The 19,329-nt window shown below is 41.9% G+C and overlaps 1 protein-coding gene across 1 annotated transcript; it reads right to left on the bottom strand.

Moving 5' to 3' along the window:
* Window positions 1-314: 314 nt before the first annotated feature.
* On the bottom strand, window positions 315-18,774 carry NPFFR2 (neuropeptide FF receptor 2). Its single transcript, XM_005435230.2, has 4 exons — window positions 18,719-18,774; window positions 2,562-2,901; window positions 1,892-1,991; window positions 315-1,306 (listed from the first exon to the last, which is right to left on the bottom strand). The coding sequence occupies exons 2-4, from the start codon at window positions 2,887-2,889 to the stop codon at window positions 466-468; spliced, it is 1,269 nt and encodes a 422-aa protein (XP_005435287.1). The 5' UTR covers window positions 2,890-2,901; window positions 18,719-18,774; the 3' UTR covers window positions 315-465.
* Between the last annotated feature and the right edge of the window lie 555 nt (window positions 18,775-19,329).

Below are 19,329 nucleotides of genomic sequence, written 5' to 3' on the forward strand. Positions count from 1 at the left end.
TAGGTATTAACAACAGCTAGTGGAATAATACCATAAATATTGTTCAAGCAAACTCTGTTTCAGCTGCTCTGAGAGATTCACAGAAGAAAATGAATGAATGGTCTCTTCATCAGTGAGTATCCAGAGTAATTGTATCTGAGTCAATAATCTTAGCTCTCTTTTTCTCTTATGTCACATAAATGGAAGGTAATCCCATTTTAATCATGTCTTTGCTCTAGCCCAGTTAAAGAGCAGTGAATCATCGCTGACTGCAGGAGAGTTGCCACTGGTTTGAGCTGGTAACAGAAAGGGCTGAATTTGTTTTCCTACTTAGATCAAATGTTCAGATATTGTGGAAGTTGTGTATCTACTTAAAAACAGAAACTTCTTGACGTTTTTGTCAGAAAGGGCTGCAGAGCATGAGTTTTACAACCGAATACATAAACTCTGCTAGGCATAAATCATTTAGGCAGTTCATAGCATGTTTCACTTAATCCTATCACTGCAGGGCTCTTCTAGATCCTCCATTATCAAATCCTGCTGGTTATTCACCCAATTTCCTTTCTTAACTGTCTTCCCCTCTCCCTTAGCATTTTGACAGGCGTGATCCTGGGGTGTCTGGTAGTTGGCAGCTGGCAAAATGGCATTGCTTTGGCCTCGCTGGGAAGGGACCTCCCTGTGAACAATCTCCCTGGAGCAGAGCTGAAGTTTAAAGACTGACTGAAAGCCTCGGCGAAAATTTTCATTAAAGAAACCGTAGATGATGGGGTTGACGCTGCTGTTGAAAAAGGCCAGCCAGTGAGCAAAGGGATAGATGTAAATGTTGATGATCTGCAACTGGATATCTGAAAGGTTGGCATAGTCTGAAAGCATCATCAGAGTCCACAAGGGAAGCCAGGACAGGGTGAAAAGCAAAGCCACAATAATGAGCATTTTGATGACTTTTTGTTTCTTCTTGGACACACTGTGCCGCTGTTCCTGGCTGTGTTTTCCCACCACGGGCATCGCTGTGTTGAAGAGAGCAATGCTAATCCTAGCATACATGATAACAATGAGCGACAGGGGAGCCAGATAGATGTTGGCAAACAGAACTGTCGTATAGATCTTTCTCATTCCCGGGTTAGGCCAGTCCTCCCGGCACCAGTATACAGGGCGGGTTTCGTTGCTGTAGCCAATGATCACCCTGAAATGTTTCTCTTCTTGTACCTGCAGCGTGACTGCGGAAGGACACATGATTGCAATGGCCAGAATCCAGATGACCGCTATAATGGCGACTGCAGTTGAAATGGTCAGCTTCTGCTTAAATGGATAAACAATGCATCGAAACCTGTAGCAAAGATAACAGGGGACATATGTGGAGAAGCCATTCAAGGAATGCTTAATCCAGCAGGCAAGTATATGTGCACACTTTAAATTGTGCAGCTTGTAAAAAGTACAGATGCAATCATCTCATCCTGCATAAACCAGTGGAGTTGCATTTAGCTGCTCCATTTAAGAGCTGCATTGGTAAAATCAATCTTTACAAAAAGTCACATTTGCTGTTAAAATTTCCTCCTTTTGATCTGTCTCTGTACCTGCCTGCTGCTTCTACTACTTCATTTAACCAAAGCAGTAGTAGTGCCTCTGCTGTCTAGTTTACAAACTAAGGAACAAATCAATTCTAGGCAGCCAGAATTGTAGCCCAGCTGTACCTTCATAAGAGAAACCATTGGAGGAGCAAATTGCTAGGACTGCTCTTTAGACCTGGCCACAATTTAAAAAAAAAAAAAATATTTTTTTTTTTTTTTTTGCTTAATAGCCTTAGGAGCAAAATACCTCTGATTTATTTCAGTGTTGTGTGGGTTACTGAATCGGCCTCAGCGTGGCCAGAGGGAGATGAAAGCAAGAGTTTACAGTCTCTGCATCCTCTTACCTGTCTACGGCGATAGCAACTAGAGTGAAGACAGAGGCAGAAACAGAGATTCCTTGGACCATTCCACTCATCTTGCAAACCAGGCTCCCAAATGGCCATCCTGGAAGGAAACAGGCAGTTGAAATAGCCGCGGTCTCACTGCAGCACTATGCTTATACACATAAAAGGATATTTCCACCCTAGAATTAACACATTTATTTTGTTCTGTCAGGCCAAAACAGGGGTTAGGAAGGCTGAGGTTAAGTAAATAAATGCTTTGCCAGATGCCTTGGGTGAGTTTCTGATGTTCCAAAAAACAGCAAAGCAAACATTTTTGGTTTAACATCCCATTAAAACGAGATCTCAAGACAAGAAAGGGAATGGACCACTACAGTTGACTGTTCTCTGCATCTGACTCGTAGCATCCTCCAAGCCTTCCTAAACATATGACCTGGTAGTGGGAGAATCCCTTCCTAAAGATGAGGGACATGCAAGTCAGCAAGGACAGCCCCAGTCGGAAGGTGGGTTAGAGGCTTGTCTTTCTCACCTCTGACTTGCAGTGGCTTGAAACGCCTACAGAGCCCACTCAGGAATACACCCCCGGCGCTAGGGCCCCTAGGGAAGCCAGCATTCAGAAATGCAGGCGAGTCCCCCTCAAGCTCTTTCTGCTGCATGGTGCCAACCAGCCTACCTGCAATGATGTTGTCCAGGAGGGTGGTGGGCATGCAGAAGATTCCCACCAGTAAATCGCTGACAGCCAGGTTTAAGATGAAAAGGTTTGTGACTGTACGCATATGTTTGCTCCTCAGGACAATAAAGCAAACCACTCCGTTGCCAACCATGCAGAGCAGGAAGATTAGGAGGTAAGAGATGATGAAAACAGCTGCCACTGGAGGCTGATGAAGGTAGAAGTCCACATAGGAGACATTGCCTTCTAAGTAGAGGTATTTGTACGTCCCATTATAACTCAGCACGTGAGGCCAATAGAATGAAGAATTTGAGTCCATTTTCTTACTCATGTTGCAATGTGCCTTAAAAGATATTTTTTAAAAGGGAACTTTAGTATGCTTGAAATTGATCTGAAGAAATGTGACTGGTCTGGATATACTGTGTGCTGAAATACATGCAAAGCTTCCATATACTCACCCCTCCACGGTTTATTTTAACGGTCTGTGTTCTGAGCCTGCTCAGATAGGAAAAGCAACAAATACTGTTAGTTTGATTTTTACAACAAGGTGTACAAAAATGACCAGTAAGACTGCTGAGGGTTCTATTCCTTCTGTGGGCTCTATAAATTCTTTCCTTTCCCAAAGGAGAGGAAAGCCAGACAGGATGTAAACTGGCACATTGTGTTGTGTTAAGCTAACAAATCAACAACCTGAGTGGTTTATGTGGAGGAAAAAAGATAATTTGAGTTCTTGAGAAATCCATTTACTCAAAGTAATCTGGCATTTAGGCAGCAGTGAAATTGCTCAGCCATGAAAAGCAGTGATTAAATTAAAGCTTTCTGAAGAAGCACAAACTTTGTGCCTGAATGTATCAAAATCCAATCCCATTTCACTGAAAATGAAATCTTTTTCTGTACAGTTGGTATTAGACCACAGTTGATTTTGCTTCCCTGCTTGCAAGCTACATAGGTCAGGAGAGAAGCCTACAAACATGAAGGATTACAGTATGTTTAAAATATGCTGAAGTACAATATAGCTGGATTCATTTCTTAGCTGTGTTCCTGAACTCTCACGTGGTCTTGGGGAAATTCATCATCTCTCCATGTTGCGGTTTTCCTGCTACAAAATGTGAGTAGCACTTTTCCCACATGGTTTATTCACACTGTGAAGTAAATTCTCCTATTTTATAATTTATTAGATTATTGTTGGCAAAAACAACAAGTTTTTTACTAAGGAAGACTTTTTTTTCAAGTCTGAACTTTCTTGATATTGAATCTGGGTAGGGAACTGGGGTGGTTTAGCCTGGAGAAAAGGAGGCTCAGAGGGAACCTTTTCACTCTCTGCAACTACCTGGAAAGGAGGTTGTAGCAAAGTAGAGGTTGGTCTCTTTGCCCAAGTAACAAGCGATGGGACAAGAGGAAACGGCCTCAAGTTGCACCAGGGGAGGTTTAAATTGGATATTAGGAAAAAATTCTTCACCAAAAAGGTGGTCAGACATCGGAACAGGCTGTCCAGGGAGATGGTGGAGTCACCACCCCGGAGGTGTTTAAAAGATGTGTAGATGTGGTGTTTGGGGATAGGGTTTAGTGGTGGGCTTGGCAGTGCTGGGTTAGTGGTTGGACTTGATGATCTTAAAGGTCTTTTCCAACCTAAATGATTCTGTGATTCTATCTTGGTTTCAAGCTACAATTATCTATGCCTGCTGTGTTGTAATAGCAATGCTTTTGCTGGTGTAATGGCCTGAACATAAGGGACGCAGGACTTTTTATTCGACTGCTTGATGGAGCTGAAAAGACCAATTTAAGGTAGGTGCGGAAACTGTATGCTCCAAATTTACTTACTTACTTCCAAATTTAACTGATTGAGATTAACTTTGCGGGCCACAATCTGTTTTCTGGCCCTGTAGAACCTATAGTTTCATAAGACACTGAACCAAAATTCTAAATCGAATCTGAACTGTGACAAACTTCTAACATTTTTTTTTTTGTATTATATATTTATATATATATATACACACATATATAAAATAATATAAGATACTATATTGTACAACTCACATAGAAATGGTACCAGCTTACATAACAGGCCAGCACCGGCACCTTGACATTGACAGCTGACAGCAGCTGACTTGGATGCAGAATTCAAAATTGTCTTCCACATGTATTTTATCTACCATGGGGACACCTAAAGAGACAGGGGGATGGAGGTGTTCCTAACTTGAAAGAATAGCAAAATTACTTGGTGGCAGAAGGCATAAAATTAAGGAATGAGTGCAGGTGCCTATAGGACACTTACAAATTCCCTACTGAAAATGGAATTTAAATTAAGGCACGAGTATCCAAATTCTGATGAGCTTGTATCTGAGGTAAGGGAAATGCTGGTTGGTACACCTCTTTGCTTATGAAAGGAAACTTGGAGTGGACCCTTTTTTGTTCAGCTAAGGTTCAGCTGCCACCTCAGATGATGAGGTGTACACTGGTTTTCCCTTATCTATGGAGTAACGATGGAAGGTGACATTCTGTTGTCACTCTGTGTAGGGCAGCCCTTTCCCTGGGAAAAGAAAATGAGTGTTAGGTAGCAACGCTAAAAGGGCAGGTGGTTTTTCTTCGTTCTTCTTACTGAGTTTTACCTAAAAGTTTCTAATTTATATTCTGTCTCGGCCTATCATTCCCTGATATATTTACTCACACCTAATTCTTGGGAAAGCATTGTAGCTTGTCTATATTTTGCTTGTCAATGAAATTCAATAACATCTCTGCAATTGTTTTACTTCCAGGTAGCAAATGCAGTAAAAAAAAAATATTTATTCTGATATGCCTCAGGTTTGGAACAAGCAGAGCAGTGAAAGAAATCATTGTGTTCTGGTGTCTTCTCCATTTTTAGAATTCAACAGTAGTACAATGTTTATAACAGGTCTGTATTTTTATATATTCATTAAAATGTCTGCATGTTAAGGTAGGTAGATGTGAATCTGATATTCTCTTGCAAAAAAATGGCTGCTTGTGTGTTGTAACAAAGCAGGATATACAGGCTAGCTGTAGTAGTATATTCTTTTCTGCTGTCCTTATGGAGACAGACTATTTATCTTTATTGTTTTCATTCAACATATTTTCAAAACAATTGAAAATATTTTTATTCAAATGGATTACGTGCCAAACGCTTAGCTGACTCCACAGAGTCAACTGCTGTGGAAAGTGTTTTCATGGCGATGTTGGTATTCACTCAAGATAGCAGGCGCCAATGCATTTGCATACAAACATGCCCAAGATGAAGAGTGTCAGCAGAACACAGATATAGATATTTGACAATAGTAGTTGACACTGTTCCTCTGATCACAGATCTGGAGCTGTGCTTCATAAATCCCAGGGGATGCTGCCTCACTAAAACTCATCACTGTGACAAGAAATAGACTTACTGTTGCTCACTTTCCTTGTCCTCCACCAGCCGGTTTCTCAGGGTAGTAGGGAGCAGGAGCCCAAGCACTCTCTGCCTAGGGAGATAACCATCTAGATGAGAAGCAGAGCTTACCACAGGAGCTTCCTTCACTGGGAATGGCAGGGGTGCCTAGCCTGGTGTGGCAATGCTGGATAAGGCCCAAATCTGTGACAAGGAACCAAACACTCTATAGTGTTTCCTCTGTAGCTCCAAGTCACTTCTGAGACCGCTAACCAGTGGTATTAAGTCAGAAATGTGAGGGCTTTTGCGTTCAGCCCTTCTTTTCCTGATGGCTAGTGATGAGAGTAAGCAAGGAGCTTGGTTTAACACTGGGGAAGTGAAATACCAAGAACTGGAATAAATGGTGCCAGTAATCTGACAGTTGTTACATGTTGCGAGCAAACAAACCAAGGGATTGAGCTGCCCGAGCCATGTTGCTGCATTTCAGACAGTAAATGCAGCTGTGCAAGGAAATAGGAGTTCTGCTCTGTGCCAAGTAAGGGCAAGACTTGTGCTCCTGGTAGGTCTCCCATCCGCTTTGGAAAATTTTGGCAAAGAGTAGCCATGCACCCAATCCAAAGAGTTTGGCAAAAGCCAGGTCCTCTGCCCCTTCTCATCCTCTAGCAAAACCCCCATGTATTTGGCTCCTCTGTTTTGGCTTCTCTAGCCTTTCTCTGCAAATAGGACAGCCAGAAATGTATCCTGTTTTACTATTATTATTACAAATTAACACTAATTTTCTTCTGTAATCCTTTGCTTCCCAGAGGTGGTGCTTTAAGGAAAGCTCCAGCTTGGGGAAGATAGCTTTTGCCTCCCGATGTGACCAACAGGACCTGTGCTGTCAGCAGCCCTGCAAATGGGATAGTGGTGTCTTTCCTTCTTTGCCCCCTGTACTTTGCCTTTCTGAGGGGTCTCTGATGGTATGAGGAAGCACTTTGCCATTCCATGCTAGAGGAGCATTGTTCCTCTGTGCAAGAACAGAGAAGGAGCACCTATGGTTCAGATTTTATTGCTGCTTTGCACATTATATACCCAACCATTTGCAGGCTGCTCAGCCTTCTCTAGGCTTTTTACAAGTACAAATTGTTACGCAGGTTTAAGGCTTTTGTCCCAGGCGTACAAACCCTTGTGGGTCATTCCTGTGCAGTGGCAGTATTCTAGTGAATGAATCTACTTGTAATTCTGTTCATTAAGACAACTGAAATGATACCTTATCACACTAAAAGCAGGAGAAATAATTTTGTAATTATTTTTTTAGTACATATCTTAGATCTCTCTTTTTTTTTTTTGGCAATGTATTGTAAAGCAAAGCTTTCAGTCTTTCCAGTAATGAACTCTGGAATAGTTTTTGCTTGTAACTGATAAACGAGAAGTTGCAAACAGCCTCAGGGCAAAACTGGAGCTGTGTGTCTTACTTTGTCTGACCACAGTTGCACTAATGAAAATCTGTAGTACTGTGGCTGCAGCAAACACAGAGGATTTGCTGTACAAATACCATAGCTTACAGGAAATGGAAAAGGTACATGGATTTTTATTATATTGAAGCTGAAGTAGAAAAGGATTGGCTGGAAGGAGAAATGAAGGTGGTGCCTTGTGTTTTCACAAGATACTTGTCAGCTAAAACAGACAGTGATAAATAACCAAGAGAGGCTCAGAAGGCAGAAACATCAGTCATCTGAGAGAAGGGAAAAAATAATGCAATGCATAAATATTAAAAGATGATAAATAAAAGTAATTTGCTTCCACATGGTAATTGGATAAGAGCATGGCCTCCCTACTTCATCTAATATACCAGAGGAAAATCTGCAAAGAAGTAAAGCAAGAGCCTCCACTAGTGAAAAACTGCCCAGTCCCACACACACGTGAGGCTCATACACTGCTGAACACCAGTAACAGCACCCGCACACAAATATGCAGTATAAAGTCTCACAGCATAACCAGGACGATCTCAAGCCACTGGATATGGAAAATCAATTTTCCATTTTTACAATAACAGTTCAAGGTAATTATGAAGTGAATGCAATTATTTTTATTGCCCACATGGAGGAAATCTAGTGACTACTGGAGCCAGCCAACACTGTTTCACCTTTGTGCACAACCATCTGTTTTTGTTATCTTGATTTTTGTGTGTGAGAAATCTCATCACAGAATCCTCTGAGGCTTTAGAAGCTGAAACAAAGATAAGGATCCTTCAGAGGTGTGATGTTGTTGTGGAGAAAGAAAATCTAATGTGGTAAGTGCTAAAAAAGCAGTTCTTCCCTTATCCTGAGCTCTGTACTCAGTAATGGGTCAACTATAGAAATTTCTTGGAGGCCTTGGGAAATGATAGCACATCTGATCTGCTGAAAAGTTTGAAAATCCTCCTTGCAAAATACAGCCACTGAGGGACAGCAAAAATAGCAATACCTCATTCTCTAAGTGTATTAGAAGTAAGGAAGAGACAAATGCACAGATTATCCTATGACTCAGTGGATCAGAAAAAGCTATTGAACAAGACAAACAAATTGTTCTTGCCTTAAAAAAAAAAAAATATCAACTGTGAACATTCCCAACTCAGTAAAGTGCTACTAGCAGCTACTTTTAAGAATTAAGTAGGGCATGTAAAGTAGTATGACAATGGGAAGTGGTCACAAGTGACCTCTGCCTCAATGAAAAACAATTGTTTTTGGAAGAAGCAATAACAGGGAAAGCAGTTTGATTGCCAGCCAGGCAGTTTGGTTGCAAAAGACCATTTCCTATGGAAATCAGCTTAAAATCAAAATACTGTTCAACATGGGCACACTGCACAGCAGCATGCAGTGAGGCAGGAAAAAACTGGGGGAACCTAGGGACAAGGATCTGGGGTTTGTACCAACATACCCGCTGAACGGGAGGCAACAGCAGCATGACATACAGAAATGGCAGGCACCTCAACAGCATGTAAACTTACACAACACAAATACCTCCATGCTGTTCAGTACTCAGGGCTCATTTCATTTGTTGCATTTAGTTCTGGTTGATTTAATTCAACGCAGAGTTGGACCAAGTGCAGGAAGTCTATAGGAAGTCACAGGGAAGATCAAAGGGTTCAAAAGTATGACCTCCAGGGAAATACTGTAAGATAGGCGTCATTTAATCTAAAAAGGTAAAATGTGGCAATACATTCTCCCACTTAGCTGTAAATTTCAGAAATACTTCATTAAAGCATCATACATGGCAACAGGTTAGACACAAAGGATGTATGTCCGCAGCTCATTGTGAGCATCGCTCATCTTTGCTTTCCCTTCCAGAAGAGTGGAACAGAAAAAAAGTGGTTCAGCAGCAGCCAGGCACCAAGTTCCAGACAGAAGCTGTCACTAACAAACTAGAACACCTGGCTTTGCCAAGCTAAATGCCACAGGCAAGACAGCCTTTTTCCCAAGTCAACATTCTATTAGAGTGTTATTAACTTCTTCAAAACTGTTTTAAGGTAAGTTTTAACCTCATTTTGCACTTAACGTCAGTTTGCCATACAAGCAGAAGCATTCGGTCTGTATAAGACAAGACCTGAACTGCAAAGTACAAACTGTAAGAATAAGAGTATCTATGAATTATGGTAGTAGAACTCACTCGAAGTATTTTATTTACTTTTTCATACATCAGAATTTACACAATATTTTATATGAAATACCTTGGAGTGCCTTATCTCAAAATAAGTACCGAGTATCACATGGGAACAGTAGGCTTTCATCTAGGACAAAGGAGCTTGAAAGAAAAGCCACACGAAAAATAGCAAGTTGCAATAACACATTTTTTTTCTTATTGACATTTGCTTCCATGAAGAAAAACAGGTGTACAATGAGAAGAAAATTTCTCATTTTTAAATGGGCAATCCTAGCGAGACGTACCAATCTTGAAGTTGCATGCAGAACTCTTATGAATGGACTTAAACTGTTTATCCTCCCCTAGCAGTCATTTATCTGAGTAGTCCAAGCTGGCACCAAAGAAAATATTTTGTCAAGGTAATCTGGTGGTTTTTTTTTTTTTTTTTTTAAAGACCTTAATTTTTTTCCTATCCTAATTATGAAGCACAATGCTATCCATAGGATTGGTATAGTAAACAAAATAAGACTTAGTTGCAGATTACTCATCCACTTGAGCTGGGAATATAAAACATTTTGCTGAAAAGCCAAATCTCAAATGTAAATCAGAAGATGCTAAGGGCAGGTGAGGCACTCCCAGCAAGTTTGTTACGTTTCTCTAGAATGCATTGGTTTTTCCACTCTGCTCCAGTCTTCTGACATTCAAGTAATATTACACAGGTTTCATGTCAGACATTGATTTTTATTACCACACTAACCAAGGAAAACTAAAGCTAGAAGTCTACCAAAGCAAAACCTCCCTATAGCTAAGCATTTTCTGCCGTTTGCTATTAGTTGATGTTAAGATGACAGTGTATTAATTTTATCCTATCAAGTACATACATGACTCCTACCAATTTGCCCAGGAATATTCAAAATCTGAAATAACCCATTTGGCTCATAGTTGAGTATGGGGCGGAAGTCTGTCGGTTACTTGTTTTGCCTTTTTAACCATCAGGAATCTGTACAACGTACTGCACCAGGAGAACAGGGACTGATAGCATAAACAGATGCAGTGACAGTGTTTTTAACAGTAGATGAGTGAGACCTTTGTTACACAGTAAAATGAAAGTTATGCAGCACTTTGGTCACATAGAAAATGTTTTCTGCATGCATGTTATATTATGATAGCTGTAACGTGAATTTTGGGAGCACTGTTGCTTAGGCTGCTTACCTACTGCTTGTCATTATGCTCCTATTTTTTTGCTTAATGCTTAGTCAACCTTTAAGCTTCCGAATTTAAAGTTTTTCCATTTGATGTGTCACAGGCTGTTTAAAATTTTAACTAAAATCTCAGCCTACTGTTCCCTGAAATAAGGTTAAAGTAAGATTTCCACACACAGGCACACTTACCCAGCCACTTTATTAAGAAGCCTAGCAAGTCATAAGATTCTTAGCTGTCTTATACTTGGAAATGGCCTTTTGTCATCCTCAAGAGAATTCCCCTAAGACCGTTCAAAACCCAAATCTCAAAGTTTCACATTTATAAGAGGCCTTTTTTCAAAGTTCAAATCTAAGGAGTCTTTTTAGCCTTAGTCTTCTCAGCCAGCAGCAGGGATGGCGCTACCACTAATGTCAGCAGCACAGGGGAAATAATCATAAGGCGCTCAGCTCAGTAGAGTGCAAGGAAATTATACCACACATTTGGTACAGGGCTTGTCCTCGTCATGATAACAGAGACTTACACCCAAGCCTTAAATTAATAGCTGCTCAGTCAGAAACCTAGGACATCTGTGAGAGAACATCTATTTACAAATTATGCAATGCCTTATTGAAAGCTATCATAATTCTTACTGAGGCCAAGTTAAAGGTATTGGTTTAACACAGTTCCTGTGTTTTCTTTCATGCCACCCAATAGCATTCGCGTCCTCTTGATCTAGCATTATACCAAAACCACAAGGACTCTGAGAAATATTCTTTTGTAAGTCTGCAATTTACCTGGTGCTTAGGATGCGTTCAAAGCTACTGATACTTTGGGTATCTTCCCTTTAGATGGCTCATGCCCCCATACACCACACTGCATAATCTAGCACTATCAAGAAGAGTACTGGGCTTACTATAAGAAAGGAATGAATGCTGTACAAGCCAGAACAGGGCAGAAAGCAACTTGCCTTTGCTGTTCAGACATGCATTCTTCAGAGAATTGATGAGTTTCTCATTAAGTGAGTCTTTGTGGCTGAGCAGTAAAACTTCCAAGAAAGTGCTGTAGAAAAAAGCTAATACAGCAAGAGCAGCATTCTCTGTGTTCACCAGTACACTCATAGCTACCGAATGCAGCAGCATTAGCAGTGTTTTGAAAGTAGACTAGCAAAGGTGTCAGATCTCTCTACTCCTTTGCTAACATGGGCTGAACAAACATGTCCACTACTCCTGAGCGCCAGACACTGAGCATGGCATTCTTGGTCCCCTCATACCTTGCTCATATTTGTCCATTGTAATATATTACTTAAATTCAGAAAGAGAAGCAAGTTCATAACTGAGCCACTTTCAGTAAATTTAAATTATTTCAATAAAGTCCTCTTGAGATCTGATCCAGAAGTAGCAGCTTCCCATCCATCATAGGAGATTGGCCAGGAACCGTACTAAGTATCGTCTGAGCTTTTTTCACTGGAGAGATACTCCAGCGAGCATTCAGCAGTAAGTGTTGAGAATTAAACTATAGGAACTGTTAAATGATCACTGCCAGGCTCTCTGCAGCACTAAATTCCCCAGTAATGGAAAAATGAGCCTCCTAAATTGCCACCTTCCAGCACAGCAGCTGATTTTTAGCATCCACAGTCCTTCAATATTGGCTGGATGGTAGGCACAAAGCTGAATCATCTGATCTTATGTGCAGGCCAAAGCTCTGCACATGAGTCACTCCTTGTCAGAGCACTCAAGTGGAGACGACAACCATGTCATTTGGAGTATTGAAAGTTAACAGAGTAATTGGGGGAATAGGCAGGAGGAGGAAGCAAGTGTAATCATAGTTTAGGCAGAAGCTGAAAGGTGGGACAATCATGAGATGGTCCCAGAAGAGAATAAAAATTGGCAAACAAAAAGCCTTTGAGGAACCCATCTGTCAGGTTGCAAGCTAATTCACTATGTACAGAGAAGCAGGTGTTGTCATGTAGTTTTTGCCACATTCCACCCAAAATGGGGGTCATAGAGGATTCTGTCATCACTGCAGAGGGAATGACCAGAACTCATCCCAAGGTTCAGTGACACCAAGTTATAGTCCGTACAGGAATGTGGCACGCACATGTTAGTTTTTAATCTGCTGCAGAGCTGCAAACTGCCAAGACATGTGGCAGACAATCTGCCCTGTGCTGGCTCCTCCACGATAAGCCTCTAACAAAGCATTAAGTGTTTCCTCATGAAGGATGCAAGCATCCCTGTGGAAAGTCCCATTCTGTGACACAGGACGATGCTGTTAGGAAGATAGGGTCCCAAGTAAATAATTAAGCAGGTTAGGACACTTTCTCACCCATCCTTTTCCTGCTGTCAGCTGCTCGAGGTAGCTGAAAAGCCAGCAATGCCTTACAAGCAAATCCCCAGGCAGGGCTGGGAGCAGTGCAAGCAGTCCAGGTCCCAAAACAGAATAGTTTGCTCAGACTTTCAGGGCACCCCTTGGATCAAACACAGGTACAACTGAAACATGACTTTAATTTTGACAGTAACACTAAAGAAGTCTGATTATAAGCCTCAATTCACGTTGGTTTGTTTCGAAGTTAAAACCTTATTTTGAAGTAACTACAGAAGCTACTGTGTCACACAGGTACTGCTGTATGGGCAAAGGATGACAAGACTCTCATGCCAGCAGAATAGTAACTGGAAATGCAAATAGAGGTAGAGATTCGGGCAGCCATCCCTCTGAGCAGAGTTCAGCATTAAAAACTCAGGACATCCGACTGGCTATCAAGTACTTACTCTCATTATGGCAATCTGAGTACAAAGATCAGCATGAAGTAAAAAAAAAAATTACTCTTGTATAGAGTTGTAAGAGAACTAAACTCAAGACAAGGTTGCTAGTGGGAGCTTCCCGAGTGCTATCCTCAGCCCAGCCACCAAAACACTTACACTTCAAGCCAAACCAAGATAGCATTTTTTCCTGAAGCCAAGGGCTTGGACAACAGAGTTTTGCAGTATTTATGACATAACCTCCTGCATGGGTTTTTAAATATTATAAAAACAAAACTTGGAAAAATATATGGATTTTAAAATTTTATTTATTATTTTATTTTACCCAGAAAATTGGTTTCTATCTAGAATTATTGAAGCGGAATGAAGAATTTCTCTTGTCCCTCCCGGCCTCCTTTCTCCTACCTGAGAACATTTGGGCTGCCAGCAGCCTGAACCAAAACAATACCAATGCAAATAGCACATCACAAGTTTTTTTAGCACTAGGTTATATCTATGCTTATTGTGAAAAATGAGCAAGAGTCATAATTATTTGATTTAAATCTATTTTAGCATGGAATTATTATTGCCCAGTAGGAGACAGGCATAAAAGCAAATGGAGCCCATGATCTGGAGTATATCCATTGCTTCTCCTGAACCGGAAAGCCTCAATACAAACCTCATGTTGAGAATCTCTATTTGGTGGGGAAAGGAGAGTGTATCTATAGAGCAAAACCACATGAAGCTATCCAGTAAGCATCCATTTTTGACAAAAATCACAGTAACAGGTCCAGAGTTATGAGACTGACACCCTTCTTCCAGATATTTGCTGTAATTTTACACAAATACAGGTGTGTGTGAACTACCATTAGAAAAGAATAAGATGTCATCCCCTGTTCCCCCCCTCCCCCCCCCCAAAAAAAAACAACAAAAACCAAACAAACCAGCCTACTCCAATTAGAAGGAAGTCTTAGAACACCACATACAAGCAATGCTTGTTCTTCACCAGGGCTTGAGCCAATGCTTCTTTTGGGGTGACTTACTGTCACATACAATTAATACCTTAAGTCTAATAATATTGACATTATTTTGGGGAATATAGCTTAAAACACATCCTTTTAACCCCTCTATACCACTTAGTATATATTCATTCAAACCCAGCAGCTGCACACTTAACTGGAAACTAATTGCAGTGTTTACATGGTTTGCATTTTACATCAGGGATCGATACTTAGAGCTTATTACAATTAAATAGCATTTTACCTCCTCACCCAAGTTCCCAGGTAGTGTAATATCTCATTATGCTTCACTAGAAATTAAGCAGAACAGTCTGCCTTGACAAAGGGTACAATAGGTGAACTACCTGTGCAGCAAGTCAGTGTTGAATCCTCAACACTTAGCCACAACCAAAGGTCAGATTTGTCTGGAGGTAACCTCTAATCTTAAATAACTGTGTAGACTAAAAAAGTCTGCTAAGCTTATAGCAAGGATTTAACCTGCATAGTATCATCTCTTTAGAAAGAGCTAAATAGTTTGTAGGACTGTAGAACAGGGAAGTGGAGTGAACTCTTCCTATACCTTCCTACTTTGCTAACTGTTCACTTTTACTGAATTGGCATCTACATCTACACAGTTACTTTAAATACTCACTTACAGAGTAGTCCACCAATTCTTTCCATGAATTGCTGTAATTATTTCAAGCTATTTAGTACTCCTGAACTCCCTTTACTGCCTCAGTGACTTGATTTGCATTATGTACCGAGCAATTCACACAACTCAAATTTTAAGCCTCACCTGGATAACATTGATAGCCACCTCTAACAGAGGTCAGAAATTTTACATACTCCTGTCATACTGAGAGATTACCTCTCAGTAACCTGTGGGGTTCAAGCCTTCAAGCTTGAGTTGGTTTTCTGTCCAAACATAGGCTATTTCTTCCTCACAGCCATCCATGTCCCCTTTCCTGTGCTTTTCCAGGAATGATGCATCCCATCAGGGACAAAGAGGAGAGTGGCATGCAGCACCAGTGGCATGAATGAACCCAGCAGTTCCAGTAGCATGGTAATCTGTTGTGCCTTGTCACCTCCTCTTCCATGAGGATCCCTTTTGTCACTGATTAGCATTAATCATTATTTCACCAGGTTACCACCATGCCAAGTGCTCATCGAAAATAGCTACAGGAAACTACCATTGCATGTACCTGTTGCAAGTTAACCATGCATATGTATTTCAGCTCTAAAAAGGTTTATTTTAATTTGCACTTGCACTTTGGGGTCTCCATCACGATGAACCCAAGTTCACATGTTGAACCAAGCTCTCCTCTCCCCTGAAGCCAACTGTTCAGCAAGTGATAGCTGAGGCTCATGTGTGCCACAATTGTTCCCAACAGCATTTGCTTCTGTACTCAAAGCAGTTTATGATCAAAAGTGTAGTGTACTTGATGGGCCATTAAGCTGTCTTCACCTGTTAGTTTAATTATGTACCTTAAATAACATAACCCACACCAGCCATATCATAATGCTTCTAACAACCTAGGTTTATCCACTGGAAGGCAACAGCAAAACAAGCACCCTCTACCCATATTGACTAGGGTCACCTGATTACTAGCAGCATTTTAATGAAAGCCTCGGGATTTTAATTTTAATGACAGTTGAAAACTAACTGTACAGTAACTCTTCCCTTCTGCAGAGAGAGTTAACAATTTCCTTCTAGAGAGAATTGCTTTTCTGTCAAAGCAGTTCTCTTGATGCCATTCACTTACTATGTCGGAAAGCTAGAATTAGTCAACAGGTTCAAGATACACAATCCTGCTACAAGGAGATCAGGCCAAAGCTTTCAAAAAACCTTATCCTTAAGTTTTAATGTCATGTGGGAAATTGTTTTAAACTCATCTATCATTATACAATTAAATAATCACTTCATCTAGTTTAAGGGCATTCGTGCATCAAATACCAGCCACAGCTATTACCAGACTACCAGCTGCTAAACTTCCATAAAAATAATGCAATTCTCACACAGTCCACCAGTCCTGCCTTCAGCTCACAGGAGTTCAGGGTGTTCAGCAGGTCAGTGGCTCAAGGCACAGATGTCCCATCGCCCACCACTGTTAGACTCACCCTAGATCCAGTTTACCCTGCAGGTACCTCAGCCCTGTGAGCAGCAACATCCAGTCCCATTCTACTTCTTCAGTGGCAGTGGCCGTACCATAGAGGTGCTCAGAGGTCAGATCACAAGTCACAACGCTGTGGAAACAGCATGGACCTGGCTCAATTAACTTTCAGCTTTGTACCAGTCTTCTCCCCATCTTCTTGTCCCTCCTTTATAGAGCTCTGCATGCTTGTACAGCAGCAATAACTAAACCAACTCCAGGCAGTTTGCTACCCCTTGTCTCTCCACAGACCTCTTAACAAGCCTGCGAGTACCTTAGCCTTCAGCACTGCCGTACATCACTGCACCATCAGCCCCAGCAGATTCAGCAAAAGAATGTCTAGGTGCAAACAAAATGGTTGGGGGTGACAGAAGCCCATCGTATGAGGATTTGCAGGATGCATGCTTTAGTGTGAGGTCTACACAATTGGATTGCTTAACTAATCACATGGTACATAAATTCAACTTTTAACTTACAAGAGTCTTAGATTTCTGTGAAAGCAAATAAATTTTACTGAGATGCTCATTAAAAAGGAAATTACATCAGCACCAGGCAGGATTTAGGATGTTCAATAGGCATAAGGTAAGCTAAGCTAGCGTTCAGGACATGCAATAGCCATAAGGGAAAATAATCAGATATCTCCTCTGCCTCAAGCAGCAAGGGGCTGGAAGTAAGTTTCCCTTGCTAAAATTTTCCTTTTAATAAAAGCAGCAGCACAGGTCCATTCCTTGGGTTTGAGATGCCATCTTACAGGAACCTAAATGCAAGCCTCAAGAAATGGTTCTCCCTTGCAGAATGTTATGTTCAATTAATAACACTTTCTTCAGCAGAATATTTGAAACTGAGCCCACTGCATTTTATAATTTGCAGCCCCTGAGTATGGTTGAGATTTAAAGAACAAGGCACTGTTCTTCCATAGATCGAGTTAGTTAATGAGGTACTTCAAGCTCCAGATACTTTTCTCCTGCTAGAGGTAGCCTGCTATAGGTAGAAAGCAAAACAGGAGTAACTCTTAGTCGCTAAGGAGAAAAATAAAAGACCAAGTCAGCCCCTTGGAGAGCCATTCTGATTGAAATGAGTAGTTCAGTGGACTAAAAGGCATTGCCCTTGACCGAAACCATCTCAAATTAAGAGCTTTCATGTTTAATCCCTTCAAAATAACAGGTTGAATTCTCCTCTATACACCTGTGCACATTTGGTGTTCGATCTGAGGACAGTTACACTGCTAGCACTAACAGAAATACAGCAGGGACTATCAGAGGTAAAGCCAACACAAAACTTGCTCTGAAATACCGTACTAGGCTTTTTGCACCTTCATTCACAGCAAAATCAACATAATTCTGATTCCTGGCATATAAATCCACCAGACTCAGCAGGGCAACTCTGTTAACTAACAGCATTTGACAACTGACCCTTAAAACATTATTTCAACCCTTTTAAATTGACAGCCATTTGTAGAGTCAACCAGGAAAAAAAAAAAAAAAAAAAAATCAAAGCACGTTACACAAATGGCTCTCCTCACTCCTTCTCCACAGCAGTGCTCTGAATGGCAACAGGCTTTTCTTTATAAAAGCCTGGAGCTCTGCACAGGGGTTAAGCAGCCAGCCCATTTAGACCGGCACTTTTAGCATCACAGATGCTTTCCCCATCAAACACAGTGGTCCTTACTGGCCACACCAGCTGCCTTGTCCCTACTGGTGGAGACAAATGTTGTTGTGTGTCACCCGTAGCTTTTGAACACCAAAGCCATTTGGGTCAGAGGCAGCCACTGCCACCTCCTATGCCCCCCCATGCATGAACCAGTCTGTATTGCAGCCTTGCATGCCCTGGGACCAGCTTCAGCAGCGTGTTGGGGGGGGGGGCTTGCTTACCAGAAGGTAGATGCCTGACATCACCAGGAGTCCCATGCAGGCAGGGCTGTATCCCCAGGTCAGTCGGGGCACCCCCACCCACCTCAGAGCAGCGAGATCAGCATCCCACCTCACACACACAAAAACCTGTTGCTAACAAAGCACCTGCAGTTTTATCTCAGCTCCTAGCTATGGCAGCGGGGGAGCAACACCCCAAGCCAAGTTAAAAGCAGCCCCCCACCCCAGTCGCCCAGGATACCCCTACTTACAGGTGCCAGAGCTCCGCAGCAGCCGCTTGTTCAGTGCAGCAAGGAGGAAGGCTGCAGCCCCAGGCACAGCAGAGAGGGAAGAGACCCTGCAGCTCCTGCCTGATGAAGGGAGGAGGGAGAGGAGGAACAGAAGAGAACAGCCCAAAGCCAAGCTACCAAGCCCTGGGGCTAGAGGGCTGTCACCCGCAGCCACGCTGTCCTTGGGCGGAAGGAGAAGGCTGGTTTGCACATCAGGGCTGGGTTTCTTGCATGTGTTTCATTGTAGAGCCTCCCCCTTCTGCTCTTTCTGAGGCATCCCTTCGCCTTAGGAAGCTTGTTAACAGGGTCAGGGACTAACAGTTACCTCTGCAGATGCCAGCCCTCTGCTACACACACCAAGCCATCACAGCTGGGGGAAGCAGCAGTCCAGAGCCACCCCCAAGGCACTGAGTGCTGCCCAGCACAGCGTGCAACTCTCAAGCTCTTGTCCTGCATGCTGAGCTATAGCATTTAGACCAAGCTTCTCTGGAAAGAAGGCAAGGGTAGCTTTTAAATCAGCAGCAGGAACCAAGGGAAAAAAGAAAAGCCCATATGCCCCAGGTTACACTACTTGGCCCTTGTAATCAAGGCTA

Source organism: Falco cherrug, chromosome 1 (assembly GCF_023634085.1).
Source record: "Falco cherrug isolate bFalChe1 chromosome 1, bFalChe1.pri, whole genome shotgun sequence".
NCBI classification, from domain to species: domain Eukaryota; kingdom Metazoa; phylum Chordata; class Aves; order Falconiformes; family Falconidae; genus Falco; species Falco cherrug.